Source organism: Magnolia sinica, chromosome 7 (assembly GCF_029962835.1).
Source record: "Magnolia sinica isolate HGM2019 chromosome 7, MsV1, whole genome shotgun sequence".
Taxonomy (NCBI): Eukaryota; Viridiplantae; Streptophyta; class Magnoliopsida; order Magnoliales; family Magnoliaceae; genus Magnolia; species Magnolia sinica.
Genome location: NC_080579.1, coordinates 92,741,583 through 92,765,101, shown reverse-complemented (window position 1 = coordinate 92,765,101; position 23,519 = coordinate 92,741,583). Strand labels below are relative to the sequence as shown.

At 39.1% G+C, this 23,519-nt stretch overlaps 1 protein-coding gene across 1 annotated transcript; it reads left to right on the top strand.

The window, feature by feature from the left end:
- The first annotated feature begins 4,003 nt into the window (after window positions 1-4,003).
- On the top strand, window positions 4,004-4,949 carry LOC131250714 (zinc finger BED domain-containing protein RICESLEEPER 1-like). The gene is made up of 3 exons (XM_058250993.1): window positions 4,004-4,310; window positions 4,371-4,525; window positions 4,851-4,949. Exons 1-3 carry the CDS (start codon window positions 4,004-4,006, stop codon window positions 4,947-4,949), a joined length of 561 nt encoding a protein of 186 aa, XP_058106976.1.
- The last annotated feature ends 18,570 nt before the right edge of the window (window positions 4,950-23,519 follow it).

The window sequence follows — 23,519 nt, the reverse complement described above, 5'->3', positions numbered from 1 at the left end:
TATTTTTCAATGGTGGGTGTTGAATCCTCAATCTTTTCTGTGGCATCGTGAGTCGTGACCCACACCAATTTAAATTAAACTGATGAGGAAATTATTAAGCCTTATATTAACTAATTGGGTTCACCTAAAATTTAAAAATGATCATCTTATCCATTAAAATACATTTGTTGAGTAAACCTAACTCTTGATTTGTGGAACTTGTTGGTTGAAGTAGGACCATTGGATTTTATTTTTTTCATTTTTAATCATTTATATGAATGTCCTATGATAATAAGCAAGCTTAATATTTGTTCACCAGACATCTAAAATTCGGCCACATTTTAAAATGGTTTGATGTGAATTGCATGCATCCAAATAGTGGCATGGGCCCACAGTTAAAAGGACAAAAATGTCATTTCGTGCTGACAATATTTACTTTTCATCAATTGAGAGGGGATTTGGTGAGGTGGAGGACAGATACTTCAGTGAGGCAATGACCGTGGCCACCTTGATAGATGTGTTATATATAATATATCTACACCGTCAATCTGTTTTACCAGCTCATTTTCAAGGTATGGTCCCAAAAATTAAGTAGACCCAGATCTTGAGTGGACTGCATTATAGAAAATATTAGTGATTGAATATCCACCGTTAAAAAACTTCGTAGGGCCCATTGTAATGTTTATTTGCAGCAGTGGTGTGTTGATTTGCAGGAACATTATGGGACCCAATGTGATACATGTGTTTTATATCCATATTGTCCTTCTAATTTTTCAGCTCATGTTATAACATGAACCCAAAAATGAAAAATACCCAAGCTAAAGTGGACCATACCACACAAAGCATGTGATAATGACACCTATTATCAAAACCATTTTAAGGCCCACTATAAATTATTATTTTTTTGTCATCCAACTTGTTGATAAGATCACCCCTACCTGGACTGGCATGGCTCAATTGAGTTTTGGATCTATCTGATTTTTGGACTTCTATTCTACTGTAAGCTTTATAAACTGATTAAGGGAGTGGATTGCTTACTGGAGTCTCTGTTGGCCCACATAACTTCCAACCACGGGACCTTTTTGTGGGCGAGGCACAGGCAAATAGCGTCCAGGCTTGCTAATCCAACACCGGTTTAGATTAGAGCTGTCAATGGGCTGGGCTTGAGGTAGGTCTCGGCCCGGATTTTGATCTGATTTGGGTTGGGTTGTCAGGCCAACCTACTCAAAATTCTAATTTTTAAAGCCCGACCCCGACCCATTGACACCCTAGTTTAGATGCCTTCCACCTCACGTGCCAAGCTGTGACAAGCTTTGTCCAGACTCGGCCTGCTTTTTTTGAACCAAAGTCCAAATTTAGCACAGGCTCAAGTTGAGTTCAGGCCAGGCTCAAGTTGGACTTGGGTTGGGTTGAGGGTGCGGTGGATTTTTTTCCTTGGTGGAGGAGGTTGATAAATGATAAGGATGTCTCTCGTGGTTAGAAAGAGTGACAGAGAAAGCACCTTCAGTCGAAGGCTCCGCAATGAAAAGCTTAATGGTGCCCATAGAGGGAGGAGAGAAAGAGTGACAAAGAAAGTGCCTTCAATGGACCGCACCATGTTAGTTATGTAAAATCCACTGTGACAGCTAGGTACATCACCGCATGGTAGAACCAAACCAAGGCCCAAAAATAAGTCTCATCCATGATTCTGGGAGACCATATAATTAGAAATAGCATACAGGGTAATGTTGACCCTCTAAACTGTTTCCCTTGACGTGGCTCACCTGTTTTACATATGGGGTTCTTGTTTTGGATCACAGGCTTACTTTTTCTCGTGACATATAATGGTTGGAGTGTATATCATATAATGAACCATGAAAAAAATCTCGGTCAATTATTTCCTTTGTTGTGGCCCACTTTAATCACAAGTGAGCCTGAGTTTTTGGGCAGTTCAATCCAACCACCAGCCAATTCAGTCAGACTCAAACCCATGTTAATCTGTCTTGGGCAAGAAATCTAGTTAATTTGGATTGATATAAATAAAATTAATTAATGAATAATGCATATTTGGCACGGTAGTTAGGTGTTTGTTTTTAAAGTAGAAGTGGTGGTTATGAACTTCACCTATGGCAATATTTTTTTAATGAAAGCTGTTGACTACATTGGTTGAGCAATGTTTCTGATGACCCGTCTCATTTTTGTAGCCAGTTCAGATCTGACCGTTCAGTCCTGTTTTCAAAAACTGATTTGGACATTTGCAGACCAATGAGCACGTGTAGTAATGCAATGTATTTTATCACTTTCTTAAGCAATGAAAATATTGTATAACTTGCATGTCTAAAGGTGCTTGTATGGCTAACAATTGTATAATTAACTAATTGTATTACATTGCTTCTTCGCTTTTCTCATTATATAGTTAGCTTAATATATATTATATTTTTTCTTCTTAAATTATTATTGTGACTTGTTGGTTTATAGTTGTGACTTGTGATTGTTATTCGTAAGTTAGATAATTAATTACCCGTTTGAGGATTTCTATGTGGCCATACATAAATATAGTATGTTTTTTATGACATAGAAATCGCTCAAATTGTCCCTTTTTGAACAGTTCAAGGTTAGATAGATAGTATGTTTTCATATAACCTATTTAAATGTTCATACCTGATCCGCGGTCCATCTCCTCGTTTCTCTTTAGATATATTTCTTTCGTTTCATATCCAATGCCAAATATCTTTACATTGCTTTAGATATTTGGCATCGGAATGTAACGTAAGATTAACTTATCTGGAGAGGCATGGGGAGATGCTGCCGGATTTTCGGCGTGGATGTTTAAATGAGAATATGAAAGTATTACAATCTATCCAACCTTGGATGGATAACTAATTTAGGATTTAGTATAACTCTGTTAGCATTAGATTGCTAATGCTAATATGATTTAGTATATTTCAACTATCAGATGGAAAGCGAGGGTCTTTCCAATACCCTGTCCCCGGCCCCTGGTGGTCGATCAATTACATCACCGATGATCCTTGAAGATGAAGGATTATGTGTTGAACATGAAGAGGTGCCCGTCGACATGGTTGATACTAGTACCACACAGTCACATGTTGCGGGTACGAAAAAGAGGTCGGCAGTATGGGAAGATTTTGAAGAAGTAACCCTGAAGAACGGCCAAGTGAAGATACAATGCAAACACTGCAAGAGTCAGTACGCTAAGCAAGCAGATAATTCGACCACAACATTGAAGAAACATCTAGCAAAGTGTCTTAAAAAAGCAAGAAGTGGGGTAAGGCAACAAACACTTTTATTTTCGCAATCTGCAGGGGGTCCATCAGTGTCCATCTACAAGTATGACAAAGAGTTAGTGAATGAGTGGACGACTAAGTTAATTATTTCAAATGAAAGACCATTTCAGATGGTAGAGAGTGCTGCTTTTGTTGGACTAGTCAAATGCCTTAACCCCAGATACGAGAAGGTCTCTCGTACAACAATCAGGAGGGTGTGTATGAAGATGTATGAAAGCGAGAAGGTCAAGTTGAAAGGAGAGTTAGCCACGATTTTTCAAATTAGCCTGACATCAGATTTGTGTACGGCATCCAATCAATGAAAGGGGTATATGTCCCTAACTGCTCACTACGTTAATGCTGAATGGAGGCTTTGCAAGAGAATAATAAACTTCTGTTATCTTGCGCCTCCTCATAGTGGTTTGATGATTTCAGACTGTATACACAGATGTCTAATGGAGTGGGGAATAGAGAAGAAGATTTCGACAATTACACTAGACAATGCCTCTGCAAATGATAGCGTGATAATGAATTTGCGCAACTAGTTTAAGGCCACTGGTAACTTGTATTTTGGTGGAAAGATATTCCATGTTAGGTGTTGTGCCCACATCCTAAACTTGATTGTACAAGAAGGCCTTAAAATAATCGATCCCACGATCGAAAATATAAGAGAGAGTGTAAAGTACATACGGGGGTCACCTTCACGATTACATGCATGGAATGAGATCGTGAAGCGGTTGAATTTGTCAACTCAGAGAACAATGAAGTTAGATGTCACGACACGTTGGAATTCAACTTTTGAAATGTTGGATTCAGCTATAGCTTTGAGACCTGCCTTCTCTCACTATGCGGAGCATGATAGTGCGTATATTTGGCTACCTTCTGAAGATGACTGGTCAAGAGCTGAATCAGTTCGTAAGTTCCTTTCTGTTTTTTACAACAGCACAAAGAAATTTTCAGGCTGCAAGTATCCAACAGCAAATATATTTTTGCCTGAACTTTGGAAGGTAAAAGATGCCTTGCGTAAAAGTAGTAGTGGACAAGACTTTTTACACTTCATGATCATAGGTATGTAGGTAAAGTTTGATAAGTATTGGTCTGAGTGTAGTCTGTTAATGGGTGTTGCAGTTGTTCTTGATCCTCGGTACAAGATGTTTATGGTTTGCTTCATATGTAATAGGTTGTATGGTGTGATGGGTGTTGCTGAGGCCGAAAAGATTTCTAGTGCAGCCAGTGAATTATACAATTTGTATGCATGTGCCGCAAAAGAACAATCTCCTCATGTGAGTTCTAGTTCTGCTGTTGATGAATCGCAAGAAGACACGACAGATGATTTCATGTCTTACTATACACAGTTGAAAGGGACTCAAGCACAGAAAGGAGGATATTCTAGTTCTAAACAAAGGCGATGATTTTGACATTTTGGAGTGGTGGAGGATGAGATCTGGTAAGTTACAGTACCCTGTGTTCTCGTTAATGGCACGCGATAAATTATCAATTCCAATTTCAACTGTGGCTTCAGAATCCGCTTTTAGTACGGGGAGTAGGGTCGTAAGTAAGTATAGAAGCTCACTTACACCTGAATCCGTTGTTTGTACTCAGGATTAGCTGCGTCCGATGTGGGGGAAAGAGACCTCTATTGATGAGGAGTTCGATGAAGAGGAGAGTGATAAGATTGAAGAGACAGTGCCTGCAGCTGCAATATGATTTTAATGTCTTCTAATTTTGTCATATCATATTCTTTGTAATTTTGTTAAAACAGTTACATTGAAGTTTTATGGTTATGTTTTATGGGTGGATGAATATTTCTCTTTTTTCATTAGTACTATTCAATTAGATAATGTTGTTTAAATCTTTTATTATATTTTTAGGTAATTGTGTTCATTCATAACTCTTTTTTTTTGTCCTAAGCTAACCAGATATACAGTAGATATGTCATCGGAAGATGATGCATCGGCGGATATTTGGGATTATGGAGTCCAAACCTACTCCCAGGATGGAAAGATAAAGTTGAAATGTAAGTTGTGTGGAAAACAGTTTGTTAACAAAACAAATCGACTCAAATTACATTTGGCTTGTCGAGGAGGAGATGTCGCACCTTGTAGCAAAGCTTCTCAGGATGTTCGAGATTTATTTGGAGCCATTCTCGATTCTAATACAAAGACTTCCCACAACCCTCACCCTGTAACTACAACCAATACAACTAACCAAAAAATATATAGAAGTAGGCCTCTTATAAATGAAGAAGGGTTTAGCAGAGGAACTGCAACTGGCCCTAGCCTTAGTTCCAGGCCTCCCACAACCACCATTAGTAGAGAAGAGGAACAAGATAAAATTTTAAGGGAGCAAGAAGAACGAGATTATAAAGAGGTCATCAAAGAAAGCATGCAAATGACATACAAATCAAGAAGTACCAAACAACAACATTCACTTCCGAAACAACATGATGCTGAAGCAGGCACAAGTAGACCATCAAAGTTTGTTAAAAGTCTTGCAGCATTTTATAGGCTATTGGGAATCCCGTACAAATCGGATTATAAAAAGCGTCTAAAAAAAGTTCTTGCATCTGTGAATGACGACGATGGGAAGGGATCCCCACTATCCGATTCAGCAGAGGTAAACGACCATTTTTTGGACACATCCAGCTCGGAGCCGCCCAAGAGTTCTCCTGCAGTTGAATCAGTAAAAAGAGAACCAAAGGACGAATCTGACGACGAAGGTGGAGGTGGAGGAGGGGGTTACTATTATGGACAAGGTTCATTTAGTTACATGTCACAAAGGCATTCATCATATAGAGGGTTTTGAATGTATGAAAGTTTTACCTAATCTATAGTCAGTATGTACTTGTTAGGTTTTTTTACTTTTGATTTTGGACATGATGTTGGACATGGTTTATGTTAGTATGTGCATGTTACCTAATCTTTTTCTTTTTCTTTCTTTCTTTCTTTCTTTTTTTTTTTTTTTTTTTAAAATTTAGCTTAAAGTGTGTTTGGTACCAAATTTCATGAAAATCTACACCAAATTAGACTGATTAGTCATGAAATTTCATGGTATTTGCCGCAACCATAACAATTTTTTATCCATACAACTTCTTAACATCTTGGTTGCACTAAATATCGTGTCTAATGTGGCACAAAATATCGTGATATTTTCATGAAATAATGGTGCAATCTAACACATTGTCTCAATAACTTTTGTTTTGTGAGCTATTGATGGTGATTTTCAAGGTAGCCACCATCAACTTTTAGGAAATCCTCCACATCCATGAGCAACCTCATCCACACATCTAAATACTTCTTAAGGCACATGCCCATGAGTTGGATGTTTTTCCAAACCACAAGTTTTTCCAAATGTGGCCTACTTATTTGTTTGGATGTACAAGTCAACTGAATTGCAAGTGTTCCATCTAATCAAGAGATATAATAGGTTGTTTATATCTACTCGAAATATTGCCTAACTATCCATCCCAAATTGCAAACGAGAACCAACATGAAACACCCGTTCACAACTAATCAGGAGATATAATGTTGTGTTAAAGGTTGCATCTTTTTTTACAGTGTACAGGAAAGGTGAAGATATGAACTTAGTCAAGAAGTTTCTCTATATGAAAAGAGTTTCGTAATGCCTCCAGCATAAAGTAAACAAGTCTCATCATGCCTAGTTAGAATCCACGACGAATGCATATCTCCCATCATTCGACGACAGTGGATAAGAATATGGTATGTATCTCCAAACTAAATCTTCAAATCCTATTTTCAAACATGTTGGGATTCCATCTATTTTCCTAAGACAATGGGAGATAGGTACAACCGACTCTCCAAGCACGTGAAGTGCACACTACCTCTTGATTTAATATTTATGAGGAACTTTGGGTACTCATCAACAAGTTATAGTTTTGATGCAAGTAGATCACAAGTCCCACGTATATATCCCACTGGACTGGACCACAAGTCTGAGTCCCACATGGTCACAAAGCTCTTGATTTATTGCAGGTGGGGCGCGAGGGAGCCATAGAAAGAACAATAATTTCTTTGTTGGAGAAATGCTACTTTGATGTGGACTTCATACAAATTCTATTTCAGCCTGGCTGTTCATGTACTGAACACATGATGGGAAATTGCTGATTTGGTGGGCCACTTTTGGATGAGATCACTGGCCTAGAGTGTGGTGATGGAACATTCCTAACCACATGATTTAGGGATTTGCTGAATTGCTGGTAATGTGGGTCTGTGCTCCTTAAACCGTCCCATTCCAGGCTGGTGTTTAGATGGCTACTGCAGTCTCAATCACACTAATCTCAGATTCAACAAGAAGAAGCGATGTCATATCAAGGTACAAAATCTCTCTCTCTCTCTCTCTCTCTCTCTCTCTCTCTCTCTCTCTCTCTCCCTCCCTCTCTCTCTCTCCTCTTTTTTGTTTTTCTTGGATCGGATCCGAACCTGGGCCAATCCGATCCGACTCGGTTTTCCTGACCGAGTTGGACTCGGATCGGTCCAGGGCCACATGGGTTAGGATCGGATTGGGTCAGAGGACCAGGACTCGGTCCCGGTTTTGACCGAGTTCGGGTCAGGCCATGCAGAACTCGGATCTGGTCGAGTTGGGCCCAATCCGATTCGACTTGGTCCGATGCCCAGCTCTATCGCCAATGGTCACAATGGATCAACATGGATCGTCAATAATCGACGTGAATCACCGATAGTCAACAATAGTTGACATGGAGTGTTCATAGTCATTGTGAATCGACAATATTAAGCGTGGATCACATATATTCAATGTGGATTGCCGATAGTCAGCTTAGATCGCCGATACTCACTGTGGACAGCCGATATTTATTGTGGATCATTGATAATCAACATAGATCGCCGATATTCATTGTTGATCATCAATGGTCAACATGGATCATCGATATTTACTATGGATTATCGATAGTCACCGTGGATCGCTGATAATCAACGTGGATTGCCGATATTCGCTTTAGATCGCCAATAGTCACTGTTGAATGTCGATAGTCACTGTGGGTCACCTATAGTCATTGTGGATCGACGATCCATAGTGAATTACAATATTCTTCCATCTCATGTGTTAAGGGGTTCAGTTGCATTTTTCTATATGAGTTCAAGAATTATTGATGAATTTAATCGTTGGTGTCAAATACACATCATATATGGTGAAGAAGCATTGGGAGAGCGGTATATGACTGACTACTATCTTGTACGGGTTATCTCAGACAACTCACCCCAGCTTTGATCGTTATCTGCACACTGGAATGATGATCACTCGTGACTTTATTAACAAGTTACATTTGAAGTAACCATGAAGGCAGGCCCTATGTAGTTGTCCATTCAACATTCACACTACATCCATAACAATATCCATATGCGTTCAATGAATATTGACAAGTGTTGAGGGTCAAATATTGTATATTAGACCCCAGTTATTACTTGGATCTACAAGCATAATACCGTTTAATGGCTGATTTAATCATGTTTGTGATGCAGAGTGTACTTACGAGCTTAGATTGAAAAAGAATGATAAAGCATAGATTTAACGCTCTGATGACACCAAAGGCATTGGAGGGGACTCCAGAGGACTGAGATCAATGGATTTACATGCCAAGTATTCGAGAAAATCAAACCGTTCATGTTAAAGAGGCCCGAAAATGGTCCAGAATGCAAGATTACAGGGTTCTTGCCATCCGATTGACTCGAAGCTTCATACATGTGATGGGGACCATAAATAAACCGTACATATTAAATTTCAGCCATTGGATCACTTGGGAAGTGGCCTAACGGACAGATCAGCCCATTAATCTCCAATTTTAGGCCCACCTACAATCTGGATATTCTTCTAAATTGTCCTCAACGGTTTAAATGATATGATGGAAGGGATGGACGGATTAGATCTCCCACAAGTATCACAGTGAGTCCCACCTCGAGCGACATGTGCAAAGTGCACATGTACACTAGCTGTGCACCGGACCAGCCAGGCTGGTCAAAGTCGGTTTGACCGACCTTTCTTCCTAAAACGGAACTCGCCAGCGTCCGTGTAATGGACGGACTCTGTCCGTCTTGCGGAAGATAGTGGGCCCCACACATCAGTCAGTTGAAGGATTTGGACCGTCTATTGTGTCCAGAGGGGACGTGTAAGTCTCGCCTAGCTCTCCTTTTGACATCATTCAAGTGATTGAAAGATCCTAGTCGTTAAACGCAGGATGGACGGCGGAATAAAAGATCCTGTGGGCCACATCAAAAGAATGTCAAAAATACACCTTCCTGACTGAAATTCCGAGAGAAATTCAATGGACGGATCGGATCTCTCCTATAACATCAATCGTGGGCCCCACTGACGCCGAAAATCTGAAATTTCGCACTTCTTACGCAATACGCGAGTCCGGACGCTGTCCGGTTTTGGCGATCGTTTTGTGAACGAGATCACGGTCGGATCTCTGATCCAGACCGTCCACACGTTGCATCAGGTGGCCAAGACCATGGCCATGCAGTCAGAACCAAAGATGGGATGTCCACTGTCCAGAAATTCAAGTCAAACGCAAGCCGATTTGCGTTGTTCTTTTGCATGCGCACGGTGATGCGTAAAGACTCTCCACCGACTCCAGCCACCGATTGCAACACTTATAAAAGGGAGAATAAAGAGAGAGAGTGGGTATTCAATTCCAAGGAGGAGGACGTGAGCAGTGAAGGCTTGGGCTGGACTTGAAGTTAGAGATAAGGAGAGTTGTTCGTTTAGAGATCTTTATTTTGTTTTATTTTATTCTTATGTGTTCTAGCCTCATCATGTTAGGCTAAACCTCTTAGCTAGGGCTAAGAGATGAAGCTTGTAGTCTGATGGGAGAATTTATGTAGGTGCCTTTTGTTTAGATTGAAGGGATTTTTGATTTAATTATGGGAATATTTTTAACTTTTAATGGCCTGTTGTGACTGAAATTACAATGGATTTGCAATGGCTTTGAGTATTTCTTTTTTCTTATTATGTTTATGACGTCAGGAAGCCCTGTTGTTCGCCATCGTTTCATGGGCATGGTTGGATGATGGTACCCTTCCTGACCTTCATGGCATGTTGATTGGTTGGTAATTAGTTTAATTCTTTTGTTAACTTTGTCTCCTGTGCATGGTGAGGTGATGGAATCCATTCTAATTTATATACCTTTCATCTCTTTAAAATTATATCAGAAGAAGTTCAGTTTAATTTCCATGATTTTTGAAGCAGGCATAAGATCTCCCTGATCTCTACAAGTGGATCTTCTGAATCCCTAGTTTCCTTCCTCTGAATTCCTTAAAGTTTTAGATAATTATTCCACAATTATTCCTTAAATTCTATTTAGTTTAGATCACATCTTAGTCTAGTTCTGGTTCTACTTGGTTTCAGATAACGTACAAGTATCAGTCCCTGTGGATTCGACCTCAGTCTTACCGAGTTTATTACTACATCACAACCCTATACTTGGGGAGTGAACAAGCTATAATGTGTATGAGCAATTTAGTATGTATCGACGATCCATAATATATATAAGTGATCCACTGAGTTTATCAGCAATACAAAGTGTGTATTGGCAATCCACAGAGTTTATGCGTTCCAAAGAATGTGACACAAAAACACAAAGTGTAGTGGCATATATAGGAAAAAGGTGGACCACGATTTGTTCATTAAAAAGATGATTGGACAACTGCATATATAAAAGGCAATATATCTTAATTTGGTCGAATTTGAATCGACTCGTATCAAGAGGTCCAATTAGCCAAAACCGCGGCAGAGACTGATAAATTCTCCATCCACAAATATGTTAGGACCTCTTATTATTCATACTAGGTGAGTATTCTCGCAAGGAGGCTAACTTCCTGGGTTATGAGATCTTTAAGCTTGATCCATTAATTTGCCTACTAATAGTTATACTTATCGGGCTTTTTGAATTTGAATTATAACTTCATGAAGACAACTTTCAAGCTTTGCATTACGACCTTTTATTTCAACTTGACATCCTAGACTTTCTTTGAGGTTATGGAGTTTTAGGACATATAGCCAGGCGTCATGGTATTTCACCCGAAGGGTCTTTATGGTGGCTTGGTCGTGGTTAATATCTTCTTTCACTTCTCTAAGCTAATCCTAAAGATTTTGACGAGAATAGAGCCGTTCAGTCACCAGAATGTAAAATTGTCAAGCTTTTTTGAATCCTATAAGAATAACTCAAACCATTCATAAAATGGTAGTGATTTCCCACATAAGAATGTCTGAATCTTCAAAGGGATGAAATTCTTGCAGATGTGCAACAATCTTTGCATCTCTTCCTGCACAACTTAAAGATGATAAATCTAAATAAAAGATGGAAACCACGAAGGCAATGACATGACAAGTAACTTTGGAAACCATAAGGATGGTTTATGGTTACAAGATTGATTCTTGCAATAAGATTATAATGCTGAAATGATAGGATTACAAAGGGTCGATGGTTATAAAGAATGTATGAGGAGGATAGACACTGAAAATCATAAGATATTAGTTAGAAGGACATGATTACCAAGGGTTGCATATAGGAAGGGTTGATTCTCCAGGTTGATTTTTCTTTCACAAAGGATTTGGGTGACTGCATGACGCATTTAGGGGGTTTGGTTTTTAAGTTAAATTTTCCTTTTTATGAAGGGTTTGGGTGCTTGCATGACGCATTTAATGCAAGAGAATAACTGCGACCCACAAGTAGTATCGTTGACGCAGGGATGAACGTGATGAGGTCGAGCACCGTCTCCCTTAAGAGGATAACTGTTTCGAATCCACGGAGCTTATCTGGACTCCTCATAGAGGCTTCTCGAATCCACGAGAAAGAAAGCAAGAAAAATAGAAAATAGATTCTATAAAATTTGAAATTGATTAATGATTGAAATAAATGAGTTCACAACCCTTTAAATAGGGATACCAAGCAATAGTAAAGAAATCAGAAGCAAACTATAACGAAACTCCTTAAAATTTGTCACTTACTGTAAATAGTAAATTTACTTTTATGGTGTCTTGTATGGCTTAACCACATTATTCTCCTAATTATTTTAAGAACTTTTCATGTTAGACACAACTCTTAAAGCCCAACGGATGAAGAGTTATAATCAAACTAAAACTTACTATTTATAGTAAAAACAGAATTAAACATGGAATTCGGCCGTCGATATGATGGAATCTCATAAATTCGGCATGAGCAACCCTGCATGGCCAGGTTGGTTGGCTAAAGTAGCTCGTCCCAGCCTAAAATCATATATGATACATCGAGTAACTCATTCCGATTTGCGAGATATGCCTGTTTTAAGGTTCTGACGGTCTTAATGACTTCTACTTTGAACGGGCCTTCTCTGATCCATCTTGGACATGAAAGTGTCCGTGACCCGCTCTACATCAATCATCAATCCACAATGTGTATTGTTATGGGAAAAATAGATTAACCAATAAGATAAGGTCAGGTCGAAATACCGTGTGCTTCTCCATGTCGGTCAACGACAGATACGACTAAAGACTTAACCACCGAGTAGGAAATGAGGTCGAAATCAACCTCTCATCATTCCTCGAGAGGTCGGAAAACCCATTAATCCTCCCAATGCCAAAAGGAACTCAACCATTACCCACCAAAGGAGTTGAGTCGGTATAACCCCAAGTTGGCATAACCCTAGATCGGCAGGACCCCTCTTATACTAGTTATGACCTGATCCTGACAGTGTCTACCCGAAATCTTAGCTGAAAATCTAAGGAGGCGACCGCAATACAAATTTGCCTGAGATCTTAGCCGAAGATTTCGGAAGATCCTCCTGACACATACGAGATCTAAATCCCCCTATAATACGCACCTACCAAGTGAAGAGGTCCCCCTTACGCCACCGCCTCTCCTCCGCTATAAATAGGATAAGTCTCTAATGGTGAAAGGTACGCACAATCTTAAGCCTAAAATCTTATTCACGACCGACCCATATTCCCTACCTGACTTAGGCATCAGAAGGTCCCCTGCACCAACCAAGGTCTCCTTTATTCGCTCTTTGTGTAAGTACTTGAAGGTCCAAGGAAGGCTAACCAGATTTTTCATCAACATGTATCAATGATCCTCAACATGTATCAGTGCTTAATGGTCAACTATGGATTCGCTATCATTTCTTTTAACCTCATTCGATCTAAGGCTCAAAAGACAAAACTATGGCGAATACTCATACAAGAAGATGGTCATAGAGTACATATAAAATGATGATTGGAAGACTGCATGTGCAAAAGAAAATATATCTTAATTTGACCCATTTCACAACGACTCATATCGAGAGGTGTAGTCGGCCAAGACCACATCAATCCACGATAATTGCTCTCATAACGAAAATTGTTTCGACGTCTTCCCGTTCATATCGGTTGAGTAAACTCGGGCATAACTCTTCTTTGAAGTGTAAGAGATTCGACCTCTTCCATTAATTTAAACGTTATTAGTGCTACGTGTCTGCCTTCTTGAAGTGGAATAATGACTTCATGAAAATGACCTTGCAGTTTTGCATGGCAACCTTCTCTTCTGATTTGACGCATCAATCTGTGAATGACCGTAGAGAGCAAATGAACATCATACGACCATTACGGTGATCCGTGTGGAGGACATCTACTGTGGCTTGGGAATGGCTAATGTCTTCCCGCAATTCTCTAAGATGTTCTTGGAGAGTTTGATGAGAACGAAATCATTGTGACATCAAAATGTAAAATTACCGGGCCTCTTAAAATTCATGAAGAATGGCTCAAACCAGCCGTAAAACGGAGGCTATTTTCCACACATAAATGTCTATGGTTTATAAGCGATGGGGTCCTCGAATACGTGCATCAATTTGCACCACTCAAATCCAACAAATCTAACCGAAAAAATAGAAACCATGAAAGTAACGGCATAATGAGCGGTAACGGAAGCCATAGTGAAAGATATTAAAGCTGAAAGGTTTGGGTTCAAGATGGTTGATGATTAAAAAACATATAATACAAGTGAATAACAACGCATTTAATACAAGTGGACATTGGCGATCCATAAACTGTGGATTGCCAAAATACACCAAGGATCGCCGATACATAGTGTGGATTGACGATATTCACTGTGTTGTAATGACAATCCCTGTAAATATCGGCAATCACACATTCGATATTGGCGATCCACACTTAATATTGACAATCGACAATGTGTATCGTGATCCATATTCTGTATAAGTGATCCTCACTACTTGGGCTTTTACAAAAAATAAAAATAAACATATGGAACCACTATACTCTCTACCTTCATACAAATGCCAAATCCTCCTCCTTTTCGGAGACTCCAACAATTTATTAAAAAAAGGAGAAAAACTTTGAAGGAAACAGAACTACCACACCACACCATAAGGGAACAGAACCACCCAACAACAACCTCCTCTGTTCAACAAATCTTGTATGAAGTTTCTCGACATCACCCAGATAGTGTGGAATATAGTAATACTGTAAGAACTCTATGTAGTGGGCCTTACTGATCAACGGTTTGGATTGTACTCTAGTTGGACGGTTTGATTGAGTTAATCAGTGGGCCCCACTTAAGGTGATGCATGATTGCGCAGCACTGCATATTTGGGGTGGAATGCTATAGCCTTACACAAGGCAATTTGAGTCGAACTAGGACACAGTGATGTGGAGCGTGGGAGAGAGAGTTTTGATGAGTTTCAAACTCCCTCTCCATAGACTCTATATAAGAGAGTTGGGTCCTCAATCCTACACCACGATAGAATTCAAGTCTCATCTTTTGATTTGCAGAAAGGGTGTGAAAGAGAGGAAGATCCTAAGCTCTATAAATATTCTGGTATTCTTATTCTTAGTAATGGCATCCCACTTAGGTAAGTAATCTGAACCCTCGATCTCCATGTTCTATACATAGATAGATCTGTGGGCCTATTCCGCATATATGTTAAGTCCCACAGTTGGTATCAGAGCCATCTGTGCATAGGTATAGATGATCAAATTCAGTCATATCAGAGATTTTCAAATTCCTGGAAAAGTTGAAATCAGGGATTTTTCCCTGAATTCAGAAATCAACAATTAGGGTTTTTCGATTTCGAATTTCAAAATCATAAATAATTTTGTGTTGATCAGTTGGGGATTTTAATTCCCAAATAAGCAATTAGGGATTTCGAATCCAAAATCAGCAATTGGGGATTTCGAATTTGAATCCCCAAATTAGTTATTAGGGATTTGAATCCCCATATCAGGAATTAGGGATTTCCATCCCAAATCAGCTGTTAAGGATTTCGGATTCGAATCCCATATTGTGAAATTAGGGATTTTGAATTCAAATCCCCAAATCCAGATGCTAATTGGGGATCTTCGGATCCCAAATCCAGAGATTCGGAATCCCATATCAGATTGGGGATTTTGAAATCGGTTCATCCAGTGGGCCCTTACTTGCGATTGTGGGAGCCAACTGCCATTATCAAACTCCAATCTCAATATTAGGGATTCCAGATCTTACTCAAACTTGCATCCTCTATTGTCACCGATATTCGACTGCGATAGAGGAAAACAGGAGCCCAATCTTCGGCCTGACCACCCTCTTCTCGATCTTCCCTCTCTTCCATTAATCAGCATCCTACTGGAGATTCCGGCCAATCAGCGAGTCACGTATCGCCAGAAAATATGGAGATGTCATCCTCCATCTTCCATCTTCCAGCGTTCGAACGGCTGCCAAGAGAGAGAAAGAAAGGGAGTAGTCGGGATTATGGATTAGGGATTTCTTTCCCTACTTTGGGCGTTGGATGGTTTATATCCAATTGGGTATGCAGACCTGATTGATGGATTTCGATTTTCCGATCCAATTTAGGACAGTTGGATGGTTTATATCCAATCAAGTATGCAGACCCGATTAATGGATTTCGGATCCAATTTGGGACCCTATACCATCCTTGTACTTATATACGTGGGCCCATCATGTGCATCATATGTATCATGTGGATTTCAAATCATGTGTATCATGTGGTTTTTATTTTATTCTGATTGGTGGGCCATATCGTCTATCCACGTCCATTGATCCCAGATTGGATCATTGCGTAAAATTCATAATTTGATCTGGTCAGTTCATTTTGGGCATATAACTTGCTCCTTTCGTTAGATAGACAATGTAATTACATGTGCCATAAATCATAAGGATTCTTTAGTATTAGGTCTGGACTGTCCATCCAATGGACACTGATACATAGACCTAACCATCCATATGAATCATCCCATTCTAACCATCTATCATATAATGACTAAAGGCCAGATTTAGTTATGCTCACTTGAATATGTGTAGATCACATAAAAGTACTAATTCGGCCTTATAATTAGCCCATCACCCATCCTTGGAGTTGATATGAACCATTGGATTATATAATGTGAAAATTATCTGAATGTTTTACTTTAAGGTTCCCATATTTTTTGATGATCAATACCAACCATCTTGTGGGCCGTATTAGACTAATTAAGATATAATTCATTGAGAGGTAAGATTATAATCGTAATCCTAAGTGTATATTTGTAATGTTGGGTTTGGTTGTGTTAGCCACCATGGTGACCTCAATCGCTGAAATTTTTTACAAGTACAGACTTGTAACATTGGAATAAGGAGGATTGTATATAGTTGCGTTCACATTTTCATGCGTACGGTAACGAAAACACAGACGATTATCATTTGGTAGTCATGTGAACGGGTGAAGTAAATGGTGCTAGTGATATAAAGCTGAAAGACTCATCTCACCCATAGGTGTTGAGTGTCTCAGATTTACATAACTAACATCACTTAGCTTCATGTTCAGGAAGGTCACTAGCATGTTATTATTACCGCCCACAGGAGGAATGATGATGATATTACACATTCTCATCAAGATGTAATGGTTGGGCCCATCTTCATCTTGGATGATTCAGTTGATACCTTTCTTAGCAATTGAGTTAATTAACTTTGCCTGATATTTGTTTGCATTCACGAAATTGCTTTGTGAAATAATGAACTAATGTGAGTATATGTGTATCTCTTATATTTCAGTCTCAATTCCAACTAATACAGATTAAGTCCCTGCCCTAAATGGGTCTAATTATGCTCAATGGAAGAACGCCATTGAAGTTGTACTGGGCTGCCTTCAATTAGATCTTGCCCTGATAACACCAGAACAACCAAAACCATCTGATAATGCCATTGAAGCAGAATATAATCGATGAGAGACATGGTTTAGATCAAATGATACATGCCTGAAAGTCATTAAGTATTTAATTTTTGAATCGATGAAGGGTGCCATGCCTGAAACAGATAAGGCCAAAACTTTTCTGACTGAAATGAGAAAATGATTTAAGAAATCTGATAAGTCTGAAGTGGGCATTCTTTTGAATAAATTGACTCGCTCATCTTACGACGGAAAATGCAATATTCGTGAATACATTGTAGAACAGATCGAGGTTGTTTCTAAGATCCGCTCTCTAGGGCTTGTACTCACTGATGATCAACTGGTTCATTTGATCATGAACAACCTACCTATCTAATTTGGCACGTTCCTAGTAAGCTATAACACTCTGAAGGATATGTAGACATTGGATGAACTTATCACTCAGTACGTCCAAAAAGAAGACAGGATCAGGCAGATGGTCAAAGTTCAAAATGTTAATATGGTGACTTTAGGTCAAGGGCATGGGCAATGAAATAAAGGTAAAAGAAAAAAGAAACAAGGTTCTAATAATGGATCCTCTGGTCTTCCATCTGGAAACCATAAGAATCAATCTAGAAATAGATCTAAACACAAATGGGTTAAAGGCAAACCGTGCTTCTTTTGTAAAAAGACAGGTCATCTAAAGAAAGACTGCGAAGGGTTTAAGAGTTGGCTCATAAAGAAAGGTAATTATTCTGTTCTTGTTTGTTTTGAAACTAATCTTACCGATGTACCGGGGGATTCCTAGTGGATAGATTTAGGAACTACTATTCACATATGCAATTCTATACAAGAATTACTACAGGCTAGGCCACCAACTGATGCAGAGCACTCAGTATATGTAGGCAATGGTGTCAAGGTAGACGTGGAGGCAATAGGAGTATATAGGCTTAAGTTGAAGTTTGGTTATTTTTTGGATGTAGTAGATACATTTTGTGTGTCGTCTATAAGACACAATTTAGTTTCAATTTCCTGTTTAGATAAATTGAAATATTCATTTCAATTTGGAAATAATAACTTTAGCATTTACTTTAATTCGATTAAAGTTTGGACCGGCTCTATGGTAAACAACTTATACTAGTTAGACTTAATTGCCTCTCACGTCTATAATATTAATTCATTGCATGGAAATAAAGTGGAATCTAAGAGAAGGCTAGACTATGAGAATTCCTCCATGTTGTGGCACAGGCGGCTATGCTATATATCTCGTGAGAGATTAGACAGACTTATGTAAGAAGGAATTTTGCATTCTCTAGACTTCTCTGACTATAAGGTATGCATTGATTGTATAAAAGAAAAGTAGACTAGAACCAGAAAGAAAGGTGCAAGTAGGAGTGTAAGTCTATTAAAGGTGATACATACAGACATTTTTGGACTATTCCCTATAGCATCATGGAGTAGATACAAATATTTTATTACCTTTAAAGATGACTGACTACTCTTGTTTTGGGTACCTCTACCTTATTACTGAGAAGTCAGATGCCCTAAATACTTTTAAGATCTATAAAGCCGAAGTTAAAAATCAACTCGATAAAAAGATTAAAGTTGTCAGATCTGACCATGGTGGTGAATACTATGGCAGATATGACGAATAAGTACGCAATCCAGGGCCATTCGCTAGATACTTGTAAGATTGTGACATTGTCGCACAGTACACTATGCCTGGTACTCTAGAGTATAATGGTGTCACTAAGAGGCGTAATCACACCCATATGGATATGGTGCGAAGCATGGTCAGCAATTCGACATTGTCAGAATTTCTGTGGGGTGATGCGATCAAAACCACAGTTCATATACTTAACAGGGTTCCCAGCAAAGCAGTAAACAAAACTCCTTTTGAGTTTGGGGTTGTCCTGCTGAGGCCAAAATTTATAACCCGCTTGAAAAGAAGCTTGATCCTAGAACCGTAAGTTGTTTCTTCATTTGATACCCAGAAAGATCAAAAGGCTATTGATTCTACTGTCCTTCCCACTCTATTAGGATTGTTGAGACTGAGAATGTTAGATTCATTGAGGACACTGAAAATAGTGGGAGCACAAACATAAGAAATTTTGTATTTGAGGAACAAAGGACTATGACTCTAGTCATAGTCAATCCAGATCACGTGGATATTAATGATGTAGTCAATTCTACAGTCACTGCAGCACACCACATAAAACCTCATATACAAACCACTGATAAGGAAAATCAAGATCAGACCCAACAAGCCGAACCATTTAGAAGATCTGAAAGAGAAAGAAGGCCTGTAAATCGAGACGATTACATCGTATACTTACAGGAGCACGACTTTGACATAGGGGTAAAAAATGATCCTGAATCCTTTACACAAGTCAAACAAAGTGCTGATCCTTCTCGTTGGTTTGATGCAATGAAAGATGAGTTGAAATCTATGAGGAACAATAAAGTATGAGATCTTGTAGAGTTACCAACTAGAATAAAGCCGATTAGTTGTAAATGGATAATTAAAACCAAAAGAGACTCCAAGGGTAATGTCAAAAGATATAAAGGCAGACTTGTTGCCAAGGGTTTTAACCAACGTGAGGGCATTGACTTTAAAGAGACTTTCTCATCGGTATCTAAGAAAGACTCATTCAGGATCATAATGGCTCTTGTAGCTCGTATGGATTTAGAGTTATACCAGATGGATGTAAAGACTGCATTTCTTAATGGGGATCTAAATGATAATGTATACATGTTGCAGTCCGAAGGTTTTGTAGCTAATGGCTCAGAACATTTGGTTTGCAAACTAAAGAAATCCATCTATGGGTTGAAACAGGCATCGCGATAGTAGTACCTAAAGTTTCATGAAGTAATTTCCTCATACGGCTTTGTAGAAAACACTGCAAATGAATGTATCTACATTAAAATCAGTGAAAGTAAGTTCGTTATGATGATTTTGTATGTTGATGACATTCTATTGGCTAACAGTGATACTAGGATGTTAAGCGACACCAAGAAATTCTTATCTCAAATATTTGAAATGAAAGATCTTAGTGAAGCTTCTTACGTCATTAGCATTGAGATTCGTATTGACAGATCACTTGGACTGCTCAGCCTGTCATAGAGGGCCTATATTACTAGGGTACTTGAAAGGTATGGCATGAAAAATTGTATTTCCGGACAATCGCCCATTATGAAGGGCGACAAATTTGACCTATTTCAGTATCCAAAGAATGATCTGGAAAAGAATTGAATGAAAGAATTTCTGTATGCATCAGTAGTGGGGAGCATCATGTATGCTCAAGTTTGTATGCGACCGGACATTGCCTTTGTCACTGGAATGTTGGAAAAATACCTATCTAATCAAGGAATGCAACATTGAATATCTGCAAAAAAAGTATTACGGTATCTACAGAGAACGAAGGACTTCGGACTCACATACGGAATATCTGATCGATTGGAGTTGATTGGATACTAAGATGCAGATTTTGTTGGCTGCATTGACACTAAGAAGTCCACTTCAGGATACATCTTCATGATGGTTAGAGGAGTTGTATCATGGAAAAGCGTGAAACAGTCTACCACAGCCTCGTCCACCATGAAAGTTGAATTTATTACCTACCATGAGGCATCTAATCAAGCGCTATGGTTACAGACTTTCTTCTTAGGTTTGCGGATACTGGAGTATATCTCGAAACCCTTGAGAATATTTTGCAATAATTCAGATATTATTTCCTTCTCTAGTAACAACAAGCATTCGTCAAGGTCGAGGCATATCGATATCAAATATCTTGTTGTAAAAGAAAGAGTTCAGAATCAACAAGTGTCCGTGGAATTCATCGGCACCAAGCAGATGATTGTAGATCCACTCACTAAAGGGCTCCCCATCACTCCATTTCAGGAGCATGTGATATCCATGAGAGTCATTGATCCCACAGATGTTTTCAGTTAGTGAGAGTTGAACGTATTTTGATTTTCACAGACATTTAGAGATCTCATTTTATACAGTTTGTTTTTTGAATGATTTTGATACAAATATTTATTTCTGTTTCTCTATATATATGTGTAAATTTTGAGTAAGTAGAACTGCAGAATCTTATTGGAGACATGTAAAAGCTTCAGGACCTCTTAAGGATAGGCACATATCATCACACTAAAGTGTGTAATCCTTATACCACATTTCCTAGTTCTTGATCTATGTCGTTAAGATTGAAGGTACTTGTGATCGCGCTTAGCCTCACTTCGCCTAAATTAAATGTGGTGACGACTACCACGTTTTAATACTGACAGTCTTAATGGACCAGATTGAATAGCATTACTTATATTGTCCAACTATTTTATTGGTTAACCATTTAAATGTTTTCTTAAAATCAAAACTTGTTTTCAAAATTATTATATATGACAATCATTGACGTTGCTCAATGAGGCCCAAGTGGGAGACTGTAAGAACTCTATGTAGTGGGCCTTATTGATCAACGGTCTGGATTGTACTCTAGTTGGACGGTTTGATTGAGTTAATCAGTGGGCCCCACTTAAGGTGATGCACTGCGCAGTATATCTGCGCAGCACTGCGTATTCAGGGTGGAATGCTATAGCCTTAAACAAGGCAATTTGAGTCGAACTAGGACATAGTGATGTGGAGTGTGGGAGAGAGAGTTTTGATGGGTTTCAAACTCCCTCTCCACAGACTCTATATAAGAGAGCTGGGTCCCCAATCCTACACCACGACAGAATTTAAGTTCCATCTTTTGAGTTACAGAAAGGGTGTGAAGGAGAGGAAGATCCTAAGCTCTATAGATATTCCGGTATTCTTATTCTCAGCAATGGCGTCCCACTTAGGTAAGCAATCCGAACACTCGATCTCCATATCCTATACATAGATAGATCCGTGGGCCTATTCCGCATATATGTTAAGTCCCACAAATACAACTACCAACCGTCAAAGAAGCTTTGTCTCTTTGGGTAATCCCCTCTCGTAAAAAAAAACAATAAAAGAAAGATGCCAAAGAAGGCCAAGTGGCCTCTTGTGGCAAGGCCCCCACCTTTTTCAATCAATCCCACAATGGTGCCCATTGGATTGACGTGGGTGATTTGCCTCTTCACGGTGGTCCCATGCTTCGATGAATGAAAAAGGAAGAGAAAGAAGAGGCCAAACGGCTTGCTCCGAAAGGGCCTCACCTTTTGAACCCCACACGAGACCCTATGTACGGTCCACTAGATTGTCTCAGAACAAATCTAAGTTGTTCGCATGAAATGGATTTTAATTTCAGGCAATTAGACGTAATTTGATGACAGGACTCATCATAGATGGACCACATTAGTGGAAACAATATGAAATTAATGCACAACGCTCATGCAGTTTGTGGGCCACAAGCAACTCCAAAGAATTTTTTGAAATGACCCCATCGTGGATTCATGGTTGTCCAATTAAAGTAAACGGAGGGGTGCCTCAATCGTTGATTTAGTGGACTTGTACCCCATTTTCAAAAGTCTATTTGAACTCCTGCAAAAAGCTACCGCCTCGTGAGAGAGCGGCCGACGGATGGATATTTTCATCATTGGAAAAGGCCAAAAATGCTCAAAAACCCCCAAAAAATTGTTTTTAAAATCTAATATCGACTCATTTACTACATTACACCTGATCAGATAGTTATTTTAATTAATAACCCTGCACCCTCTCCACTGCCTAAGCAATCAACACCAGATTAGATACGGCTCCGACCGCTACTTAGGGTGCATCCTCTTTACTGTGGGTTGACCTTGATGCATGTATTTCATATCCAAACGTTGCATCAGTTTTGCGAAATCATTTTTGTGCATGAGTCCAATAATGAATGGATCCAATTCTCCTAGACAAGGACAATAATTAGAGATTGGATAAAGAATGAAGTAGATATAAAGCTCAAGTGGACCCCACCACCAAAAATAGTGGTGATTGAACACCTACCATTAAAAACTTATTAGGGGTCACGGAACTTTTTGATCTAACTGATATCCCTGTTTCCTCTTCTTAAATGTCTGTGTTAACTGATGAACAGGTAAGATCTCAAATAAATATCATGGGGCCCTAAGGAAAATTTCAATGGCAGGTGTGTAACTGTACCCACTGTTTTCTGTGGTGGGTACCCTTAGCTTTAGATCCACC

Bases quoted from the DNA above. Each gene is read 5' to 3' on its own strand.
- LOC131250714 (XM_058250993.1), top strand. From the start codon at position 4,004: ATGAAGTTAGATGTCACGACACGTTGGAATTCAACTTTTGAAATGTTG. The intron at 4,311-4,370 runs GTATGTAGGTAA...TGGGTGTTGCAG, and splicing joins TTTACACTTCATGATCATAG to TTGTTCTTGATCCTCGGTAC. The intron at 4,526-4,850 runs GTGAGTTCTAGT...ACTCAGGATTAG, and splicing joins CAAAAGAACAATCTCCTCAT to CTGCGTCCGATGTGGGGGAA.